Raw genomic sequence first — 24,508 nt, 5'->3', positions numbered from 1 at the left:
AGGCACTTTTTTACACAGAGAATTGTGAGGGTCTGGAATCAACTCCCCAGTAATGTTGTTGAAGCTGACACCCTGGGATCCTTCAAGAAGCTGCTTGATGAGATTCTGAGATCAATAAGCTACTAACAACCAAATGAGCAAGATGGGCCGAATGGCCTCCTCTCGTTTGTAAACTTTCTTATGTTCTTAAGATGTGGGGCATTAACATTGGGATATCACTAACACTAGTTCACTACCCTAAAAAACTAAAAAAAAAAAAAAAAAAAAAAAGCCTAGAAGAACCATTATCATAACAGACAACAACATTAAGCAATGGCAAAAACTATTATTTAGAATATTATACAGTAGTCCTGGTATGATACAATACTAATAAAATAATGCCATAGAATGCCACGGTGTATAAATACAACGGTATACTGCTTTGTCTTTGAAAAGCATTGTGTGAGGATGAGTTGGAATATATTGAGAAGAAAAATAAATTCAATGGACCAGCTGCCTGCGGTTCTCTATTACTTCATTATGTGAATATGTTTGAGCTGCCAGTAGAACTGTCATTTTTTGACAGTTCATGGCAATTACATTTATATTATTAACATTACTGCAGTAACTGAAACAGTAACAACAATAGTGCAGCACAAGTGGAAGAGCAAGCAAAATAGTGTTAATGTCATAGTTTTAATGTCTAGACTAGAAGAACAGACATCACTTACTCTCATATAATACCTTAAAGAAACACATATTTTTCTTCCTTCATTTTTATACCTGGATGAAGGAAATTTGAAAAAGTGTCCTTGTTAGGTCAGATAAGCATGAAAAATGCAGTTCAAGTGTACAAAGAGGGGCACAAAGGAAATAGACAAATAGCCTTTTAACAGCATATTATTTTATGTATCACACCAGTAATCACAATGTCATACTTACAATATTTATCACAGCTCCAAGGAAATTTATGAGAATGGATGCGAAGATGATGACATTCCTCGCTAAGTAGGTCTCATTAATCCAGCAGCAGGTTTTGCGGAGCACCAATGGCAAACATTTGTAATCCTCTGCGGTGGTTATTAGCACAAGGGCAGAATGCAGTATGATGAGAATAGAAAACTGTATCACCATTGTTATCATCCTGTGAAGACACACAACAGAAGATTAAGAGGTCAGAGCTCCACACATGCTCTTCAATCAAGGGGCATTCAATTACATTCACTAGAGGGCCAGATAAGGCAATGTCCAAATGTTGGAGAGCCACAGGGCGCTCATGAAAACTATTCCATTAAAATGGACATCTAATTTCCTTTCTTTGTCTAAAATGTGAATGCTTGCTCGTATCGTCTTTATTTTCGAAAATTACTCCGCAGCAAGTATGCAAGCTAGATAATGAAAGCACGTCAATTAGTGGTGGTGGAATGACAAATTTACCATGACAGTGGCACCAGACTTTCCATTATGAGCATTTTGCTAAAACTGGCCAAAAATAGACAACCCACCTAGCATCATTTCATTTTATCCCACAAAACTTAATTTAAAACAGACCGATTTTACGGAAACACCCAGTTGGCGGCAGATGGAAGGCTCTCGTGGGCCATCAATTAAAGAACGCTTCTTTAATCTGTAACTGTAATGGCCCACCAACACCACATGCTAGTATGCAGTATGTGATGCAAAAGAATAAAGTTCTACTGCACCTTCTGCCTAACTTTATATTGTTTGGCTCATATATGAAATTAAATAGAAAATGAAATACATCTGTATTAGCTTATTTGATAAAAAAAATAATATTTAATAGCATTTAATAGCATTAAACATTTATAGCTTGTTGTGTTTATTCTAGTAATGATGTTGCGTTATATATAATATACATTTATTTACTCATTTGTTGTTATATATTACAAAGACTACATTTACACCTCCACCTCCACCATAAATTCATAAATACATCATTTAGATTCTAATTAATTATGTACATTTTATTAATTGTGCATGATAAATGTAGCACCATAGTAAAATATTTACAAATTCCTTTAGTATTTTTGGGGGAGTCATATTTGAACAAATTGGGGTTAAACAATCGACTCTATCATGTCCCTGTTACTGCAGTTTATAAAGAAAGCACAGGCTCACATCCAAAATACATAGTTTTCTAGCGCCAAGTCTCCTGCAGGTTTTCCTAATGTGCGTAAGTAAAGAAATCACAAGGAAGTACCACATTCCTTGTTTAAATATGCATGGTGGTATGTACACAGAAACAATTACTCATATTAAAAGTTACTAGCCCATGCAGATTAATTTGTCAACATGCCTTAACGTCATGCTTTGCCTTTACCTTGATGAAGGAAGTAAACTCTGGATAGCCGTGATGAATATGAGAACTATATAAGCACAGACCAGGTTTGACTTGAATACTTCATCCCTCATCTGAGAATACTGCGGACAATTAAAACAAACAAAAAAGTTAACTGACTTGAAAAATCCTACAATGCATTGCTTTGATCATGCTATTTCTGCAAGCAAGGGGTAGAGTGCAATGGGCTTCTTTGGGGCTGAGCAATGTACTTTTGGAAGTGTGGTTCAATTTAAAATTGCAATTTGTGGTTTAATAAATTAATCTGTTATAATCAGGGATTTTAAGAGATGCAAGCCCCATGACCGCCCTGCACTGAACCTCTCTCTAAAAGGGTGCTGGGAAATTAGCAAGAGGATGTCTAGTATGTTTAACAGCTTTGCCAAAAATGGAAGACTAACATCTACTAACTCTACATTAAGCCAAATAAAATAAAACAGGTTTAAATTATAGAAAATAAAACTAATCAAATAATGATATTATAAAAAAAAAAAAAAAAATTAAACACTAAGGATACATAAAGCAGGATACAAAAGAGAAAAAAATCGCAAAAAAACTGAAAGGATGTAAAACGTCAACTCTTTCAACAAGACTTGTACTGACAGCAAGTCCACAGCATACATTTCATCATGAGTAAACTAAAGGGCTAACACTTTCACTTTTTGTGGACAAAAAGCTACAAAAGACATGCCAAATACCATTTAAAACATGGTTAGTGAATAGCCTTTGTGTCACTGCAGTCTGAAATTTAGACCAACATATGTGATCTAAGAATGCATCTTTCTACGATAGAGCAGGTTTATGGGTTTTAGGCAGCATCAACATTTCCAGACCCCACAGTAATATAAACACACATTTTTAACATCATGTGAATACATTCGAAAAACTGATAAGAACATAAAAATGACATTTAACCAAAGACAGACCTACACTGCCAAATTGCAATTTAAACCCAGAATACTCTCTGTAAAGTTAGGTTTTAACTCTGCAGTCTTCCTATGGCATGTACTTTCAAAAGAAAGAGACAATAAAAGTAGACTCGTGGGGAGTTCTGAGTTTAAAAAAAAAAAAAAGTAAACTGCGCAAACTGACTTAATTAGCTAAAATTAGTTGTCAGTTTTGTTTTGTTGTTTTTGTGTAAAACATTTTTTTTATATAATTGTTTTTGATAATTTCTGTAAATAATATGTGCCTCACCTGCACCTCAAAAAACACAAACCACCTAGCTGAGACTACAAACAATCTTTAGCTTACTCATGGTAAAGGTATGGTCGATCTTTTCAAATCTTAATCTGATACAAAAGACCCTACTGATACATCTAAGACCCAGCTACCTTCTCTTCCAGGCTGGAGTCTTTAAACATCAGTGAGAAAGGCTTGATATGCTCTCTTCTCAATTTATCGCCACTCCGTAAGTCGATGGCATGCTCTATGCGCTTGTTAATTTCCTCAGGACCAGACTGGACATGCAAAGCTTGTGCAAGATGGTTTGGAAGCAGATTTATTGAATTTCTTGTGAGGGCAGCCAGAGTCTAGGGGAAAGCACATGCAAATAGAATAAACCTGCTAATCCCCTTTGATTACAATGAGATGTTCTAGATTAAAGGGCTCATAGCATTTCATGCATTTTAACCAAACATTCATACAAGGTTTTAAAAACAGTGCTGGTTGCTTGAGAGAATACTTACTTTTTTATTTGAGATTGTATCTACCAAATATTTCTTAATGGACAAACCAAGCTTTAACATCATAACGGTTATTAATAACAAAGCTTTTTCTGAAAGTCCGTTTTGATGGATTAAATAAAGTGTTCTATGCATGAAACAAAGAACCATTTAAAACAGTTTGATGAACATGGAAGTGTATCCATCAAAACATTAAATAACTTAAAAGTGAACTGCTTTAACAAGGCCCAATATTTGAAAATAATCTTTCACTGTTCTACATTATGTGGGGAAGCTAATAAACCCAATAAATACCAGTGGTGCTGAAATTAATATTATTATTTTAATATAACATTTTATGGACAAATTAAGTATTATGGACAAATACAGAGCCTAAATATGTCAGAATTTCCAAAACAAAAACCCTTTTATGACAGTTAACATGCAACTTACTCGTGGGTACAAAAATGCAATGTAACATACTCATATGTGGTGTCTGTTTTCAGCAATTATTTAGATTTTTGCATGTAAAAGCTCCATAAAGCACCATGAGTGGTGGATCCAATAAAATTCCAATTCCCAGTTTCTGCTTTACTATCAAGATACAAAGATGCAGCAAGAGGGGCAGCTCATCTGCAAAGCACAAGCATCTGATTCACTTTGTTTCTGAGAACCAGCAAATCAGCTACAAGATCTGAGCAGACCTGCTCCCACTATCCCAAGTGACAGTTTGTTGTAAACATTATAGTTTCCCCAGTATAGTTGCCATAATATTGCTGTTTAAAATTACTTTTTGATATAAAAATATAAAACGAGTATGTTGTTGTGTAAAAATCTTTCAGTACATAAATATTAAAACAAAAAAAACCAGACAGAAATGTGACTTAAAGAGCCAGAACAACATTCAAGTAAACGTAACTTTTCTTGTGCCATGACCAACTTGCTCTTTAACTCCTCAAAGACTAAGACAATCTCTGCAGGAAGACTAACCTGATATCACTAACTTCATCGGTTTAGTGTCTTATTAAGAAATTAGTCACAAAAAATGATATTGGTGCATTTCTGAAGATCAAGCAAGGTTAACCGTCCTGTTTCTGAGTGGGTCCCATTTTGAGTGGAGTTATTTGTTTATGTTACACAACATAACAGTAAAACCTAAACCAGTCTTGTAATATAGTGATATAAGGCTTTGACGATTGAGGTGACTTTTGTAACTGATCCACATCACAAAATCTCCTTGCTTCAAGGTCCAGGACTTATTGACAGGGGGTGTTCAGGTCAGGATCATGTTCATTCACAAAAGACTAACTATCATAGTGTGTGTCTGCAGCCAATAGCTAATGCCATTGTCCTTCAGCTAAATTCAAAATCACTAACTCTTATAATACTCTGTTAACTTTGTACATAAAACAGAATTAATGTTATTTGGTTCTCAGTTGTCCAACAGATAATCTAAGCCATAAAGGTTGAGTAATATTCAACAATCAATAAATCATGTACAATAAGCCTCCTGTGAGAACAACAGTTTCATACACTTAAAAGTGACTATCACAGTGATACGTTCAAGTCAAATAGAAACATAAATGATGTCTTTGTGATGAAAGATTATGTGATAACAGCCTAATAAATCAGAAAGAGGATGAATGAGCAGCCTTGTCAGCTCTACTGCTTCCTATCAAAAACTGCATTTAGAAGCTTTAAAGCCTCTTCATAAAAACAATCCATCGTCTTTCTTGCCAAATTACTCTTGTTATGTTGTCAAGGTCTCTTTTCAATTGCCAGCACAATGGGATTTACTGTCAGTTTGAAGGCTAAGTGAAATATTACCTTTCAATGCAGAATTAACTACAACATAAGACACTGAATATTTAACACAGGTTTGATCTTCATCGTGTTGAAAAGCAAATAAAAAGTCAATTCATAGCTGGCAATATGACATATCTATTAAACTTTGGAAGGTCAACCTTCTCTCAAAACAAACTAGGGTCTTAACAACATTTTAAATGTTTGATAAGGATACAATGCAGCATCTATCTCCACAGTGTTGTCTTTTGGGGTGTATTCTTTTTTGATGGGTGTGGCATTTGTTCTACAGAGGGAGAAAGCCTTGAAGTGGAGATATTTCCATGGCCAGTAAGAAAATGACATTCAAGAGATTTAGGAAAAATAGAACCAATTTAAAATGATCTTGTTTTTTAATAGCAGGGATCATAATCTAGGACTTACTTTGAAAGAGCCCAAACGCCTGGACACATGTGATTTGTGCCAATGCTCTACACTGCTCTACACATACCCACATGCTCTACACTGCTCTACACATACCCACATGCTCTACACTGCTCTACACATACCCACATGCTCTACACTGCTCTGCACATACCCACATGCTCTACACTGCTCTACACATACCCACATGCTCTACACTGCTCCACACATAGCTTTAATAATTAATGCTCCGAGAATAAGCTATTCCTCCATCTTGCTTCTCAATGCTGTAAGTTTTACCTCACGTGACATATGATGCAATCCAAAAGTTCAGACAGGTGCACCACTTTACTCATGTGAGAGAGCATAGAGCATGTGCTCATGTGTGCCCAGAGTAAGTAGCAGGGTTCCGAAAAATGTAGGAATACACATCACCATGAGTTGCTACAACTGTTTACGTATAAATGTTGTAAAAACATATATATTACAACAAGACAGAATAAATGTTCTAATATAATTATAAGTCAAATACATCAGATTTATAGGATTTCCCCTTTTTTTATTAGCCTTAAACAAGTTATTTTTATGTTTTGTTTTGGTCCCTCCCCTATCCATCGATATGTGTTTCAAACCTGTACTACAAAGTACGACGGCTCTGTAATTTATCAAAACAAGTGCTTTTTTATGGTGTTTACACAATTATGGTCCTAGAAGCCCACATCAGTATGATTGTGTTAACATGATCTCAGTCTTTAACATTTGTAGCATGTGTAACAATATTTTTCAGAACCCCTCTACTTACTCTTTTAATCTCTGAACCTGAATTGTGGAGATCCTTGTGATGGATCCATTTCTGCGACCCATGCTTTAGCTTTGAAAAAGTGGGTTGGTTAAGGAGATCCTGCTACTTTGGGTTGGAGTTTGTTGCAATGGTTGAGAGACAACTCTAAGCTCCTAAACTATCAATTCACCAATCTTTCGACCCAGAGCACCCGCTTTCCGACTTTGGGCAGCTGTCAAGTATATCATTATGGATATGAACCCATTATTTACTAACACATTGCTTTTAAATGTTTCTAAATGTTTTCTGTGTACTGCATGGGAAGCCAAAAACTGAAACTCCTTAAAAAAGTTAGTGACCTTAATGAATGTCACAGATACGATTCAGCATTAAGATTGTAGAATATGCTTTAACTTTGCCGGAATAACCATTAGAATGCTGTTAAACAATGGTTCTTCATATTCTTGACTAGTACCTTGTTTTCATCAGAACCATGAAACCAGTCTATAAAACCACCTCATCTCTTTTCAAAATAAACCGCAATGCTATCCTGCAGTCCCAAAAAAAAGAGGTTTGTATCCTACCAATAGAAATTATAAAATAGTAATTCCCAATGTCTCCTTTATTCAAAACTGAACTCATGGAACTGATCGGGTTAATATGATAGACATTATAAAATATGTTGGCACAAAAAAACCCCCACCTAGGCACATTCATTAACCGAAGCAAAGGCCTCAAACTTTCAATTTACTGTAACAATGTTACACCCACCCCCTCTTGTTCTGTTACCAACTTTACAAAATAGATTTTTCCAACCAAATACTTAAATGAAGTCCATTCATTTCAGATGTGAAAGGAAACAGCTACTGTTTTTTTTTCTTTTTGACATGCCGATAAAAAGACAAATCAAAATAACCATGAAAAGGGTGCCAGATTCTGACATATGACAGTGTGCTGATGTGTGTAAATGTTAATGGAAATATACAAAGATAACAAATAGAGTTTTTGTTTGTCTACACTGTAAAATAAATGTATTGTTGTATAAATTAAAGCAAATATTTTTAGGTGTGGAAGTGTGACAGAGATCAAATGATTCTTAGTGTTAGATCCCCCTCCCAACCTGTGAGGCAGCTGCATAAATGGAGCAGAATACCCTGGACTAAATTATAAGACAGTTTATTCCCAGGGTTAGGTTGAAGTCGACCATCTAGAAAGGGGGCAAAGCTATGGTATGTGAACTCAATGACCCAGACAAGATTGGAGGAGTGGATATGCTTGTCATGGGTGACGTTATAAAAACGGGAAGTAGTGATGTGTCTGTTCCTTTGTGAATGGTTACGTTATATGACCAGAAGGAGAATCTCTGTTGTGAAATGTGAGTGTTTTGTTTGTTTTTGTTTGTTGTTAATAATACTGTTTGTAATTATTTGGATAGCTAACACGATCCGGAGCTTTCACCAAAGGCCAGCACTAAATCTGGATCAACAACACTTCACTTTTGTTGTCAATAAAGAACGGCGTTCATCACAAGCACTAGAGCACGCACTGTGTACTGGTGGTTGTGTTTGTTTATGTTACGTGTGGGTGAACTGAAACGAGACTGTTATTATTTTTAGGCAAACCCGCGGATTATAAATAAGCAATACACGGTACTGTATTGCTTCATTAAGATTGTTATTGTTTACTGCTGTTAGCCATCAGGCATTGGATTATACAATTAAACCTTCATTGCACCTGGATTACACTGTGTAACATTTTTTTTTTTTTTGTTCCTGGGTAGTAAGTGTTATTTCCTAATTGCTTATGCCTCAAAGGTATAGAAAATGGTTATTATTCCCCACAAACTTTGCTTTTGTGACCAGGACAGTGATATTTCAAAATATCACTATTTCCAATGGGAAAACGGGCAAATGTGTGTCTTTTCATTCACATAAAGTCAGAAAAAAACAACATATGAATCCAAATTAACATGTATTTATACTAAAGTAATACAAAGATGACTACAAAAGATTTAAAAGTGAGTAGTTTTTCTAGATTTACAATTATACTGTATTTACAGTATAAAAATTACTCACTTCTAAATCTTTTGTAGTCATCTTTGTATTACTTTGTTTTTGATACTCATGACTGATATAACAAATGGGTTTGCTGTCTTGATCTTTTGTGCAGAAAAAAAAAAGATGTTGCCATGGTGCAGGAGTCTCACCTTAAACAACAAGAGGTTCCTAGATTTGCTAACAGACACTTTTATGTAGGCGCTACCTCTTCTGCAGATAATGAAACAAAGGGCTCGCTGATTTTACTGTGCCACAGTTTTCATATCTCTATCTTGGGTACAGGGGGAGATGGGCAGGTGAGACCTGCATTTCAGATAAAAAAATTGCTTTTGTCTATGCCCCAACAAAGTTTGAGCCAGACTTTTTTTAATTAATTGAATAAATTACTATTAGAGTTGTCTGACTTTCACTTAATGATTGGTGCTGATATGAATGCTGTGATGAACTAGGCTCTTGATAAATCGAGTAAGCAGTAGGGAAGTATGCAGACTTTGGCATCCTCCACACTGCAGTTTACATATAATTTCAGTCTTGTTGATACTTGGCGGGCTTTCAATCTATCAGTTATGAAATTCACTTTTCTTTCGGCGAGACATAAACCATACTCTAGGATTGATTTCATTTTTGTATCAAAATCTCTCTTTTCCAAAATGCATAACATGGATATTCTACCGATGACTTTGTCAGATCACAGTGCTATGTACTGTAGGCTAGTACTCGATGACATACTGAATCAAGCCACACGATGGCGCTTCGATACTACTTTATTACAGAACGAATCATTTCGTATTTCATTCCACTCTAAACTGGATGAGTTTCTCGATTTTAATCATGATTCAGTGAATAATCCTTGTATTTTATGTGATGCAATAAAGGGCTTTATTAGAGATTCTGCTTCATTGTTTGCCTGTATTCTCAATAAACACAGTTTGAGCAAAATTAAAGAGCTGGAAGCCAAATTAGATTTTTTAGAACATACTCTACAGAGCTCTTTTTCTGAAAGCATTGCACTCAAATTGGAAACTATAGTACTAAGAAAGATCTCAATCTGTTACTCAGATGGCACACTGAGTTTCTCATTCATTGGGCTAGCCAGAATTATTATTTTCATGGTAGCAGAGAGAGTCACCTCCTAGCTTTAAGGCTTTGTAATAACGAACATTTTGCCGACATTTGAATTATCAAACCACGCAAGATAATATAGTATCTGATCCACTCTTGATAAATACTGAATTCCCCTTTTTTTATTCAAAATTATATAGTTGTGATATTCTATATGATAGTGACAAATGTGATCAGTTTGTTCAGAGCCTTCAATTGCCATACCTCTTGGATGACGAATCAACTGCATTGGGAGCTCCAGTATCTCTGGAGGAGATGAGAGAGGAGGTGCAAGATATGAAAAAGGGCAAATCTCCAGGTTTTGGTGGCATACCCCTCGAATTTTTTCTTACTTTCTGGAACCAAGTGGGACCTTTGCTGCTGCAAATTCTGCACATGGCTATAGAGAGAGGTTCTTTTGCAGAGATGTTAATACTGCTGTGTAACAGAAAGACAATGATTCTTGGTGGTAAATCTCCCTCCCGACTTGTGAGGGTGCTAAGTAACAGGAACAGAGTACCCTGGACTGCTTGGCCTGACACTTCGTTCCTAGTGTTAAAAGGAAGTCAGTCATTCACAGCAGAACAACGCAGTTAAACGAGGCAGTCTTCCCAGCGACAGCGAGTGGAAGCGACAGCGAGTGGAAGAAGTACAGGCGTGGAAAAGTACAGAGCAGTTTCGAAGCAGAAAGGAGAAATTGCATCTTGAATTGCTTTAATCAGAAAACAGAGGACATTGGGGAAACACAGCAGCAGCTCAAAGTCAAACAGCCGCGTGTGTTTTTCTGATAACAAACAAGCTGAAACTCGGAGCAGCTGATTCAAATTCAGTGCCGTTTTGAGACACGGGCGAGGGGAGGAGCCAACAGCACAGCAGAACAACGCAGTTAAACGAGGCAGTCTTCCCAGCGACAGCGAGTGGGAGAAGTACAGGCGTGGAAAAGTACAGAGCAGTTTAGAAGCAGGTTGAAAGCAGGTTGACGGCTGCAGAAGAAACTAAACTTAAAAAAAAAAAAAACCTCAACATGGTCTTCAAGCCAGTAATCTGTGACACCTGCTTGATGTGGGAAATCCGAGAAAACCCAGCGGAGCTAAACCAAGTGTGCGTAAAGTGCAGCGCGATCCAGGACTTGCATAAACTAGTAAGTATGCTAGAAATGGAGCTGGAAGAAGTGAGACAGCAACAGGATCTTGAGGAACTGGCACACCCACAATTCATGGAAGTCTGCATCACCCCTAACAGACTGAAAGCCACCAGGGAGATAGAAGGTCAGAACAGCTGGGTTCAGGTAGGCAGAAGCAGGGAAAAAAAGAAACTTCGTCAAACACAACCACCAGAAATCAAAACAACCAACAGATTTGAGTCACTTCAGAATTTTGATGAGCAGAACCAACAACAAGAGAATGAAAGGAACAACATCCAGGACCCTATTGACAGTGGTGACCAGACAGCAAAAAGAAGGGAGGTCATGATTGTTGGGGACTCCATATTGAGAAACACAGCAAGTTCAATTCGCAGTTTGGACCCCCTTACTACAACAGTGTGCTGCCTTCCGGGAGCCTCGGTCAAGCACATCACTGAGAACGTGGACAGGCTCCTGGAACGAACAGGAGACGACCCGGTAGTAGTCGTCCACATTGGTACAAACAACATTGGAAGAGACAGACCAAAATCCCTGCAAAACAAATTCAGAGAGCTAGGAAGGAAATTAAAAGAGAAAACCAAAACTGTGGTATTTTCTGGTATACTACCCGCACCTTGCAAAGGACCATATGGACAGCTGGAAATAATTAATCAAAACGCATGGCTGAAGACGTGGTGCACACGGGAAGGCTTCACCTATCTTGATCATTGGACCACATTCTACAACGAGGACTATCTGTATAGACGGGATGGACTGCATTTAAATAACAAGGGAACTAGTCTACTCGGAGAAAAGATCCTTGAGCAGGTTCGGAAGCATTTAAACTAGAAAGGAAGGGGGGAGAAATCAACAAAAAAACAGAAGGGAGACCGCATCAAAACAAGAACAACAACTCAGGTAAGACAACCATTAAATGTATTTATCGAAATGCTAGAAGTATCAGAAAAAAATTCTAGAACTTGAAGCTACTGCACTAACAGGTAACTATGATGTGATAGGTGTTACAGAAACTTGGTTGTCTGAGAGTGATGGGGACGAATATAATATTTGTGGGTATACACTGTATAGGAAAGACAGGCAGGACAGAAGAGGAGGAGGGGTAGCGCTATACATAAGAAACAGTCTTGAAGCCCAGGTGTTAAACCTGGACAAAGAAAATAAAACCGAATCAATATGGGTCAGAATAACAGACAAAAATTCAAAGGGCATAATAATAGGAGCATGCTATAGACCGCCAGATTCAGACGGTGAGCACAATAATCTGTTATACAATGACATTAGAAATGTGTGTAGCAAAGGAGAAGCCATACTAATGGGGGATTTCAACTTCCCCCAAATAAAATGGGAAAACCCGGTGGGTAGCACGAAGGATGAAATAGAAATGGTGGAAATGACAAATGACTGCTTCCTAACACAATTTGTGAAGGCACCCACTAGAGGGGAGGCATGCCTTGATTTAGTCTTTTCAAATAACGAAGATAGAATAACTAAAACAGAGGTCAGAGAACCACTGGCAAACTCAGACCACAACATGGTCTCATTTGAAGTGTTTTTTAAAACCCCAAAAGAAATGACTAAAGCTAAGGTTTACAATTTTAGAAAAGCAAACTATGAAGGTATGAAACAGAGACTAACAGAAGTAGATTGGAGTAAAATAGAGAAAACACCCACAGAAGAAGGATGGTTGTTCTTCAAAAATGTAGTACTAGAGGCACAAAACAATTACATCCCTAAAGTAGACAAATCTAAATGTAAAACTAAATTGCCAAAATGGTTTAATAGATCAATTAAAAAAAATATTCAGCGAAAAAAGGCACTTTACAGAGCATTAAAAAAGGACCAAAAAGAAAGTACGCAGAAAGAGTACACAGAACTGCAAACGCAAGTCAAAAAGGAAGTTAGAAAGGCCAAGAGAGAAATAGAAATAAACATTGCTAAGGGAGCTAAAACCAATTCCAAAATGTTTTTCCAATATTACAACAGCAAGAGAACATTCAAAGAGGAGATTAAATGTTTAAGAGATACAAATGGCAAAATCGTAGATGAAGAAAAAAAAATAGCAAATATGTTAAATGATTACTTTTCACAAGTTTTTACAAAGGAAGATACTGACAACATGCCCCACATGTCATCCAGTTCCTATCCAGTTTTAAATAACTTTAGCATAACTGAGGCAGAAGTGTTAAAGGGACTAGGAGCTCTTAAAATAAACAAATCCCCTGGGCCGGATGAGATCCTCCCAGTAGTACTCAAAGAAATGAAAGAAGTAATTTACAAACCGCTAACCAAGATCATGCAGCAGTCTCTTGACACAGGGGTGGTACCGACAGACTGGAAAATTGCAAACGTAATACCGATCCACAAAAAGGGAAACAAAACTGAACCAGGTAACTACAGACCAGTAAGCCTGACTTCTATTATATGCAAACTTATGGAAACTATAATAAGATCCAAAATGGAAAATTACCTATATGGTAACAGGGTACTGGGAGACAGTCAACATGGTTTTAGGAAAGGGAGATCGTGCCTAACTAACTTGCTTGATTTTTTTGAGGATGCAACATCGATAATGGATAATTGCAAAGCATATGACATGGTTTATTTAGATTTCCAGAAAGCTTTTGACAAAGTCCCGCACAAAAGATTAATTCTCAAACTGAACGCAGTTGGGATTCAAGGAAACACATGTACATGGATTAGGGAGTGGTTAACATGTAGAAAACAGAAAGTACTGATTAGAGGAAAAACCTCAGAATGGAGTGTGGTAACCAGCGGTGTACCACAGGGATCAGTATTAGGTCCTCTGCTATTCCTAATCTACATTAATGATTTAGATTCTGGTATAGTAAGCAAACTTGTTAAATTTGCAGACGACACAAAAGTAGGAGGAGTGGCAAACACTGTTGCAGCAGCAAAGGTCATTCAAAATGATCTAGACAAGATTCAGAACTGGGCAGACACATGGCAAATGACATTTAATAGAGAAAAGTGTAAGGTATTGCACGCAGGAAATAAAAATGTACATTATAAATATCATATGGGAGATACTGAAATTGGAGAAGGAATCTATGAAAAAGACCTAGGAGTTTTTGTTGACTCAGAAATGTCTTCATCTAGACAATGTGGGGAAGCTATAAAAAAGGCTAACAAGATGCTCGGATACATTGTGAAAAGTGTTGAATTTAAATCAAGGGAAGTAATGTTAAAACTGTACAATGCACTAGTAAGACCTCATCTTGAATATTGTGTTCAGTTCTGGTCACCTCGCTATAAAAAAGATATTGCTGCTCTAGAAAGAGTGCAAAGAAGAGCGACCAGAATTATTCCGGGCTTAAAAGGTCATAACATGTCATATGCAGACAGGCTAAAAGAATTGAATCTGTTCAGTCTTGAACAAAGAAGACTACGTGGCGACCTAATTCAAGCATTCAAAATTCTAAAAGGTATTGACAGTGTCGACCCAAGGAACTTTTTCAGCCTGAAAAAAGAAACAAGGACCAGGGGTCACAAATGGAGTTTAGAAAAAGGGGCATTCAGAACAGAAAATAGGAGACACTTTTTTACACAGAGAATTGTGAGGGTCTGGAATCAACTCCCCAGTAATGTTGTTGAAGCTGACACCCTGGGATCCTTCAAGAAGCTGCTTGATGAGATTTTGGGATCAATAAGCTACTAACAACCAAACGAGCAAGATGGGCCGAATGGCCTCCTCTCGTTTGTAAACTTTCTTATGTTCTTATGTTCTTATTTAGAAAAGGGGTGGAGCTTCGGTATATTAACTCATCAACCTGGAAGGGAGTTGATGTGGCAGCCGTGGATTGGAGGAGCGGCTGCAATTGTTTACCAAAGGGTCATGAGTGACGATATAAGTAGAGGACGAAACAACGTAATCTGTCCCTTCGTTTTGGTTAGAGAAAAAAACCTGGAAGGACCTGTGTTTTGTGTACCCATATCGTGAGTGTTTGTTTGTTTGTCTCTAAGTGTGTCTTGTTTTTAGTAGACAGCTAACACTTTCCAGAGCTGTCACAAAGGGCTAGCACAAACCTGGAACAGCACTGTACTTGTATCACAAATGACTGTATTTGCACCATGAGCACTAATTTACTCACTAACAGACTAGTGTATGTGTTTTTTGTTTTGTGTGGGTGTATAAAGAATGGGACTGTTATCTCGCAAATTTGACTATTATTAGCATCATTTATTGTTTACTGTTTGTTTTGCCATCAGGCACTGGACATAAAAACAACTTTGCACCTGGATTATAATGGTCTGTCTGTTCATTTATCACCTGCTCCTGCGTACTATCATCCACTTTGCCATATGCTGTTATATCTTTATTGCTGAAAACAGAAAAGGACCCCTCTCTTTGTGCTAGTTATCGTCCTCTATCATTGATAACCGCTGACGTTAAATTATATGCCAAGGTGCTCTCTCACAGACTTAAAGCATACATAACTAAGTTAATCCATCATGATCAAACAGGTTTTATTAAGACTTGATGACGATAGATAATGTTCGCCGCCTCCTTCATGTATAAATAAGGCCATGGACATTGAAGCCCTGTGTGCGGTCCTTTCACTAGACGCTGAAAAAGCTTTTGAGTGTCTGGAATGGTCTGTCCTAGAATAGATGGGACTGGGGGCAGAGTTTGTCAAAATGATAAAAATGTTATATATGAATCCCTCAGCAATGGTGCTCACAGGTACCAGATGCTCACCATAGTTTGTCATTTCCAGAAGCACTCATCAGGGCTGTCCTCTCTCCCCGTTGTTGTCCGCTCTTTCACTCAAGCCACTTGCACAAGCAGTTCGCCAATCTACTACTGTTGCTCCTATTAGTATCAAGATTACACAGCATCGCATCTCTCTTTATGCTGATGATGTGTTATTATTTATTAAAAACATTTTCCAAACGCTCCCTCATGTACTTGCTCTATTTAATGATTTCAGTACTCTTCAGGATATAAAATCAATTGGTCAAAGTCTGCCCGTACAGATAGTTAAGCATTTTAAATATCTTGGTGTGGAAATTCACTCATCTTTACACTTGACTGTATTCGCTAACATTACTATGATTTTCAGACAGGTCAAGGCGGATTTAAACAAATGGATGCAGCTGCCTAACTTGATCCAAATAAAAATAAAAAAGAATGTTCTCCCATTTATCAATTTTGTCAGTTCAATGCTTCCACTCCCTCCTCCTGTCAGATACTGGGATAAATTTTAATCGACAATCTCTAAGCTCGTATGGAGAGGAAAGCGTTCACGTCTCAAATTTTATACATTGCATTGTGAGAAATCCTCAGGAGAATTGTCCTTACCAAATTTCAAATTTAATTTTGGTCATTTGTGTGGTTTGATGCTGGCGCACCTGTTTCATGCGGTAACTCGGTAGGGATGCAACGAATCCAAGTTTTTGGAATTTGGCTGAATACTGAATCCATCTCAAAAGATCCGGCCGAATACTGAACAGAATACCGAATCTACAAAAACTGTCAAGAAAACTGAATGAAACTGCTGAATGAAAAACAGACTGGCAGCTACTAACAAGGGATGTGCACTTTAGTTATGAGCCTTTTAGTTAATAGTATTTTATTGGAAATATATCCTTGAATAAGATTTCAGTTTGAAACTTACACAAATTACTGCTAGCCCCCTCCCCCCACAACAAAAAAGTCAATATACAAAACCGTTTACTTTACCTTTACAAGAAAGGAGAGCTGCATCTTTGCCATAAACCTCTATTTTCTTTAATAATGTTTCAACTGTGTCACCTGATCTGAGAGTTATGAGAAAAAAATTACCGTGATGAGTAACCTGAATCTCCCTTCAAAATAAAACCCACATTGATTTAAATGCACCGTGTGTGTAACACATATCAAATAGGCAACAAAGTAGTTTTTAATTATTTTAATACAACACAGCAGTTGCCAAATAGTTTAACTTGTACCTTGGCACATTACAATAACATAATTTAATTTACTAAAGCATATTGTTCAACAACGTCTTGCACATATGACAGTGGTAAAGTTACAAAAAATCTATATTTCTGTGCACCAATTTTTTATAATTTTTTTTTTCTCGGTATGCTCTCTAGAACACGTTTCAGACAAAGCAACAAAGCACAAAAGTCTACAACAGTTTTTTGTTATTATATATTACAGGTTTACTGCATAACTTTACTCAATGAAAAGTGTGATGTGAATGTGCTGTTCCATACGGGGGTATGTTTGCATTCAGCAGCTGCGTGTGTTTAGTGCGTGTGCCACCAGTAATTCAGAGAGCTGAGAGCTGCGACAGAGTTCATCAAACGTGTTCTTGTTATTAAATACAACAGTTATATTCAGTACCACTTTCTTGTCTTATTTAAAGAAGAACCATAAACATTGGAGGGATATATTAAAATGGATGTGTGTCTGGGCGGATATAGGATTCGGATTCGGTTCACCGAATCTGAACTCTGCTCAAAAAGTAGGTATTCGCGCCGAATCCGAAACCGACTCCTGGTTCGGTGCATCCCTACAACTAAAAAATGTAGTACCTCAACTCAGACTTCAGGATTTGGTTTATTCTGGCATTTCCCTTAAACAGTGCAAATTACGGTTTGGATAATCTCTTATTTGATCACAATATGGTGACTGGTAGAAAAGCACACTAAACTAAATTGAACTAAATTGTACTATCACTCGTCTATTTTTCACAATACTGTGTTCTTGTCTTAAGAGCCTCTTATAAACCTATTATAAACCATTGTGATTGATGCTATTTGGAATAGGGACATAGCTTCTGTGAATGTAGACATTTGTTGGGATACTGTTTGAGATAATCTGTGCTGGCCCTACTGCTGCTAAGAAAAAGTTGGCCCTACACTGGCAGCTTTTGCATTCCCTGCCCTAGCGTCAATGGACCCTTGCATTCCTTGACATTATTTATATAGAGCTTTCTATTGTGCGGGGTTCATGGGGCCAGGGAGGGGACTGTACAGGCCTTGGAAATGGCTGCACATACTATCAAATTGCTGATAAACCAGTCCTCAGCTGTCAATGTCTATTGTGGATTTTCAGGGTCCTGGTTGGGGGAGAGTGCATCCTGAGGTGAGGGAGGAGGGGGAAGGGGGATATGGGGGAAAATTGGAAATGTTTTGTTGTTTTGTGTTATTGTATTGTACCATTTCCAAATAAAAATGTGATCACAAAAAAATGAAATTGTAAACAAAATGTCCCCATCAAACATGGCTGTGCAATGTTTCTTACTTTAGCTTAATGTTTTCCTGATCCCAAGCATACAAATTGACCCATACACGATCAGGTGGGCATGAACAAAACCTAGGTACTATAGATTACTGACAGAGGCTAGACATATCTTAAGTCATGGAAAGGCCTTCTGCTGTCTAAACTAGGCTTTATTTATATACTCATTCTGTATATTATATTAATTTAATTATAAACTTACATGAAAAATGTTCAAAGGAATCATAAACCCAACCTCTATGTGTAACATTATAGTTATCAAATATATATATATATATATATAATACTAATCTTAATGTAACACAGGGAAGTATGAAAGCAAGCCCGCTCGTCAGCAATTTCTGCTGTCAGAGCTGCCCCAAACAAAATGTATTGTTTTAAAGATTCAGTGGGCCACTAATGTGTTCAAATGTGATCCAAAATATTATTAATTGCTGTGGTTTGATATGGTACATTCTTCCATAGCCCAACCTTCTTTGCATTGATACCAGATCATGTTAATTGTCCAATTTGTTTGTTGTGGTTGATTCACAACCATATTTATATAGTTATTGGTATTATATACCAGCATGGTAGAACTTACATTAAATCATATTTAAATATGTGTTATGTTTGTTACATGACTGAATTTTAAGTGCATAGTGCTGCAATTAATGAAGAAAATGACAACACCTTACATCACAAAGACTCGTTGTACCTTTTGTTCCACAGCAAGATTCTACAGCGGCTCATTGAGGTCATCAGAAAAATCTTTGTTATATCAAGATCACAAATTAATTTATTTCAGGATCTCTATTACCATTCTGTTATGGTAATAGAGATGTGATCATTAGATAATTTATCCCAGGATCTCGGGAAAACAGAAGCCATACTTCCATTTTCCTAACATTATTTCAGTACAAGTGGTTTTGTCGAGACAATTTTAATGATCTCAGGAAAACAGAAGTAATGTCAATAATGTCTGTCAATAATTTCTATGGTACCTGAATATGTATTATTGTATGCACGCTCATCCAATACTGTGGGCTGTGCTGAAAATCCATTATCACCATTGTTCCCTTCACATTGTTTGACTCGCTATGCAAATTTTGTGGCAAATGAATTTTGCTGCATTGGCACAATAGAAAAAACATGATCTGTTGTGACATTTCTTTTGGTAGTATAAAGCTTCAGTATGATTTTCAGCATTAGGGTAAACATCATAGGACTCAAGCTGGGGCGAAATTATAGCCATTATTAACATTAGGTAGATAGATTACATTTATAATTAGGCATGCTTAAAATTCAAAGGTAGAGCACAGCACACAGTCATGATAAAGAATCAAGAAGTGCAGTTAACATATTTATTGACTGGTGAAATACAATTCAAAGCTGCTACAGTATGGCCACTGTTTTTTGATTTAAAATATTTTGAACATCTGAACCTTCTTCATTGATGATGCAAGCAACTGTCCAAATCATTCAATGGACCGAGCAACTACTACTAGGCTGTTTTTTCTATTCAGCCAAGTCAAACAGTAGGCTTAATTCTTAAAACTTTAAATGACATGTATTTGGATGCACAAAATTAAAAGACAGTATTTGGAAATCTCTCTTTTTAAATCTTGATATTGGCTTTCTGATCTGCAAAATTTTAAATAATCCAAAATAGTCTTCACTGTAAATGTTTATCATGTTACCATTTGCTTCCCATCTCAGCATGATTATGTGTGCTATTTAAAACGTTTCTAATATCAAAAATATTAACCTCAAGATAAAACTATAATAACTAACAATGATAAACTTTTTAAATTTTTTTTTTTTTATTAAAGCAAACATAAAAATGATCCCAGTGACTCTGTATAACTTTGTCACTTTGCACTTTCTGTAGACTCTTGTGTTTTCTACCTTCATTTTTCTTTTGCAAGTAAGAAATGTGTACATTTCAAACACCAAAAACTATTTCAACCATCTGCTATTCCTGTTACATGTAAAACAAAAAACATCAAAGTATGAGTATTGTGATTATTATTTATGTTTATCGGAGCATTTATACTTCTAAAAAATGCAGAAAGGCAGGATGCAGAACAACAGCTCTGGCTAAAGCTCAGTGTTAAGGTCAATGTTGTTTTCGCTTATGAGTTTCATTTAATTAAATCAAGTTATTAATCAAATTCAGTAACATTGTTACATAAATGATTTATTAAAATGTTTGGATCCTGTTACTTGATTGATTACTGTCTTATTCAGTCATATTAAAATAATGTTAGAATATGTTTATCAAATGTTAGATTTATTTTCAAAAGGGTTTCTTTAGATTGTGTTGCAGCTGTGGTGCTTGTTATTTTTCTTTCTTTGTTTTCCGTGTGGAGTAGAGGGCGGGAGGTTGGAATCTACTTCACAGTCTTGCACCAAATCCAACCACCAGCACTACTGAAAACCTCTAGTTGTCTTGCCTATGGCAGAGTTCTAAGTTAAGACTTAAATCTTTAAAAGGAGAGAACTTTGCACTGGAATCTAATTTTGGAGCAAAGCCATGAAAGGTGAAGCCACGGAAAGTGACATCACAAGCACAACATCTTAATATCAACCACTATGACCACTATGCAACCTGTGGTTGTTAGGAAAACCTCTTGGTTTTATTTGAGGGAGTACCAACTACTCACTGAACTCCAATATTCAAAATTCAGTATAACACAGCCCACCTAGGCTTCTACCAGCCAACCACTAAGAAGGATGTTTGTCTAACAAGACACACCAATATGCATCCCACATCATTATTCAAACTGTTAATCACCAGCACGTGGGTGTTTGGGGTGTTTTGGAGGATCAGTTAGTTTGAGGAACAGTAAATATGCTTGCTTTGGACTCCCACCATAATGAAGCTGTACTTTCAGATTTATCCAACAAGACATTTGTTCAGCTTTCATGCTTTCATGGAAACAAACAAATATGAAACACATAAAAAGTACATGCATTGCACATACATCTCACAGATATAATAAAAAGTCAAATGAAGAACACATTTATCCACCAGGAGCTTTGATAGAAGGCTGACATGAGTAGTCAAAAATTAAATGAAGATTGACCATTTAAAAAACAAATCCATAACCCACATCAGTCACAAAACTACTAAGTTACTTTGCATGAGGTACAGAAGTCCAAGATTAGTGCTAAAGAATCTGTGAAGCCAGCCATTAATGAACATCTTCCTTTCAACAATACCAATAAGAGACAAAACTGAGTATGGCAAATCATTACTAGTTTCAATTCACACCTCAATCAACAGTTAGCTGAAATAAAAATCTGGTATTAACCTTTAATCGTTTGCCCTAAATATTATTCCAAATCAATGAATAAATGAAATAAATCAAGCTTCAGGAATTATTGAACTTTATAATCACTGCTCATGAGTTATTCCATACATACTTTATTTATGCACTGATTTATTTGCAAGCTTGAGAGTGAGCGTTTGACTTTACAGTCAAGGTTAAGGACCTGTCCTAAGTTTCTCTGGAGAACATTGTAGATCAGGGGTCTCCAACCCTGGTCCTGGAGAGCTACTGTGTCTACTGGTTTTCGTTTCAACCAATCTCTCACTTACTTAATTAAACCAATTATTAGCTTAATTAGTCAAGATTAACAGGTGTTCCAGATCTTTAGCCACTGATGATGTAAAGACAACTATAAAACCTGCTGGATAGGGGCTCTCCAGGACCAGGGTTGGAGACCCCTGCTATAGATCATATTGCAGACAGATTGATATTCTCAGTAATTAGTTTAAGTCTGCTGAGACACCCACCACCACCCACAACAACCCACAAAGACAACAACACCCCACACAAAAGCACCCCAAAAACAACTACCCACCCAAGCAAAAAAACCAACAACCACCACAACCCAAAAAACCACCCCCAAAAAAAACTGGCTATCACCAATTAATCAAGCTAATTTATTCAGTATGCAAGTCAAGAGACACAGGTTATCACCAATTAATCAAGGTAATCTCCTCAAAGTCTGGGCTTTTAGTTGTTTTTTTTTAAGTCATATTTAGTCATTTTCTTAAAAAGGTGTTTTACAAAGGACGTCCCCACAATGTCGTTTTTTTCAGGAGTTGCTATCTTTGTGGGGACATTTGCTCAAATTTTGCCCCCACATTGATAGTAATACCTGCCCACACACACACACACACACACATAAGAACATAAGAACATAAGAAAGTTTACAAACGAGAGGAGGCCATTCGGCCCATCTTGCTCGTTTGGTTGTTAGTAGCTTATTGATCCCAAAATCTCATCAAGCAGCTTCTTGAAGGATCCCAGGGTGTCAGCTTCAACAACATTTCTGGGGAGTTGATTCCAGACCCTCACAATTCACACACACACACACACACACACACACACACACACACACACAGGTCTGAATTAACCTTTTGTGGGCCTGGCGCCAAACAGATTACTGGGCCCCCATTTGTGGGACCATTGTAAAAGACAGAAGATGAACACAAAAGTTGTCTTTGACACATCATATTTTTTAGAGCATCTTAAATGTTTTTTTTTCATTTTCTTAGTCACTAGTTCTCCCGGTCTGCCTCTCACCCACGCCTGCAACAATGCGTGCACTGGTAGTACGCTCAAAACACTAACACAAAAAAACAATCTGTGGAGTACGTTCAAAGCAGCCAAACTGAGTTAACCAACATAATGTACTAATAGAAACTGTAACTGTACAAACATACTTTATGTATCAAAAATTGTGCCAGAAATTTTTAGCAAGCACATTTTTAGTCGCATATGCGACCAAATTAGTCGTACTGAAGAGCCCTGTTGTGTTGTTTTGTTTCTGACTTAGTTCCTGAGAATAATCCCCACAGTTATTATTATTATTATTGAGGTGTATTTGCCACTAGCTGTGTGTTAGTGTTTTCTGTAAAACATTGATATCCTGTCAGTTAAGAAAAGACTTACTGCAAAAGCTTATTGTAATGTTGTCTTTATTAGACCAGCCAGAGATGAGCTAACAACTGTATTGTCACATTTTCTACATTTTCTTTAAATTCTCAAATTAATAAATCGAAACCTGTATAATAAAAAGAGACCCAGGTCTGTCGGGTAGTTTAAAACCCTGGTTTTCAGGTACCCGTGCCGACCTGTAATATGTATGTTTGTTGTGGTAGTGGCTATTACTGATAGCAAGGCTGGTCAACGACAGGAAACACGCACACGGCTTGAGGTTGCAGTTCGAAACACTTTTTGAGCACTTTTATTATTTACACAGAAGATAATCCAAACATAAAATAAACAAAACACAAAACGAAAGCCTAGCTCTGTCACAGATCACTAATTGAACTTTCAGAGGAACTAAATTAACATGGGGCAGCTAAGCTGTTTTCTCGTTACAAAACACGATTCAGTTCAATGCATAATACACAGTTGTAGTATTAATTTCAGCTGTTTTCAAAAACTCACCGCCAAACCCCAACACCCAACCCCCAAGTAGGACCCCCAACCCCTCTGTTTTTTCCTGCCTATTTTTTTGCCCACCACCTGCCACTGGATTCTCTGTATACTATATCTAAAGTCTAGATGGCAAATAAATTGTAGCAGTTACTCTCACATTTTCCTAATGCAAAGCCTTGAAATATTAAAAAAAAAACAATTTGTTTCCCAGGACCTGCTATTTTGATAGGGCCTAACCTCTGAATGTGAAAGTGAAGGTAAATACAGCTTGGTTTGAGATAAGAAATTTGGAGAAGCTATTCATAAATATATAAAATTTGGTTCCTCGTATCCCTTTCAAATGGAAAAGGCACACAAAATGTGCGTGTGGTTTAGAGTGGAAAAACTGTAAACCTCAAGTGGTTCATACATGTAAGTAAAACCTGTATGTTTTAATTTCAAGTAAATCACACTCTTTGCTTTTGAAAAGGGTAATTTCTCAAAAACAAATAATTATAGGACAAATCTTTTAACAAAACAAAAGTTTTGAAT

The 24,508-nt window shown here is 36.9% G+C and overlaps 1 protein-coding gene across 1 annotated transcript in view; it reads right to left on the bottom strand.

The window, feature by feature from the left end:
- The window catches only part of adcy8 (adenylate cyclase 8 (brain)), a 190,424-nt gene that overhangs the window by 92,202 nt on the left and 73,714 nt on the right, over positions 1-24,508 (bottom strand). Inside the window, exons 6-8 of the mRNA XM_041241855.1 lie at positions 3,673-3,870; positions 2,321-2,421; positions 922-1,123 (exon numbers count right to left, since the gene is read on the bottom strand). Coding sequence (XP_041097789.1) covers positions 922-1,123; positions 2,321-2,421; positions 3,673-3,870 — 501 coding nt within the window. The remainder of the gene's footprint in view (positions 1-921; positions 1,124-2,320; positions 2,422-3,672; positions 3,871-24,508) is intronic.

The sequence above is a fragment of the Polyodon spathula genome, chromosome 3, assembly GCF_017654505.1.
Source record: "Polyodon spathula isolate WHYD16114869_AA chromosome 3, ASM1765450v1, whole genome shotgun sequence".
NCBI classification, from domain to species: domain Eukaryota; kingdom Metazoa; phylum Chordata; class Actinopteri; order Acipenseriformes; family Polyodontidae; genus Polyodon; species Polyodon spathula.
The sequence above is the reverse complement of the archived record's forward strand: the minus strand, read 5'-3'. Positions and strand labels throughout refer to the sequence as shown.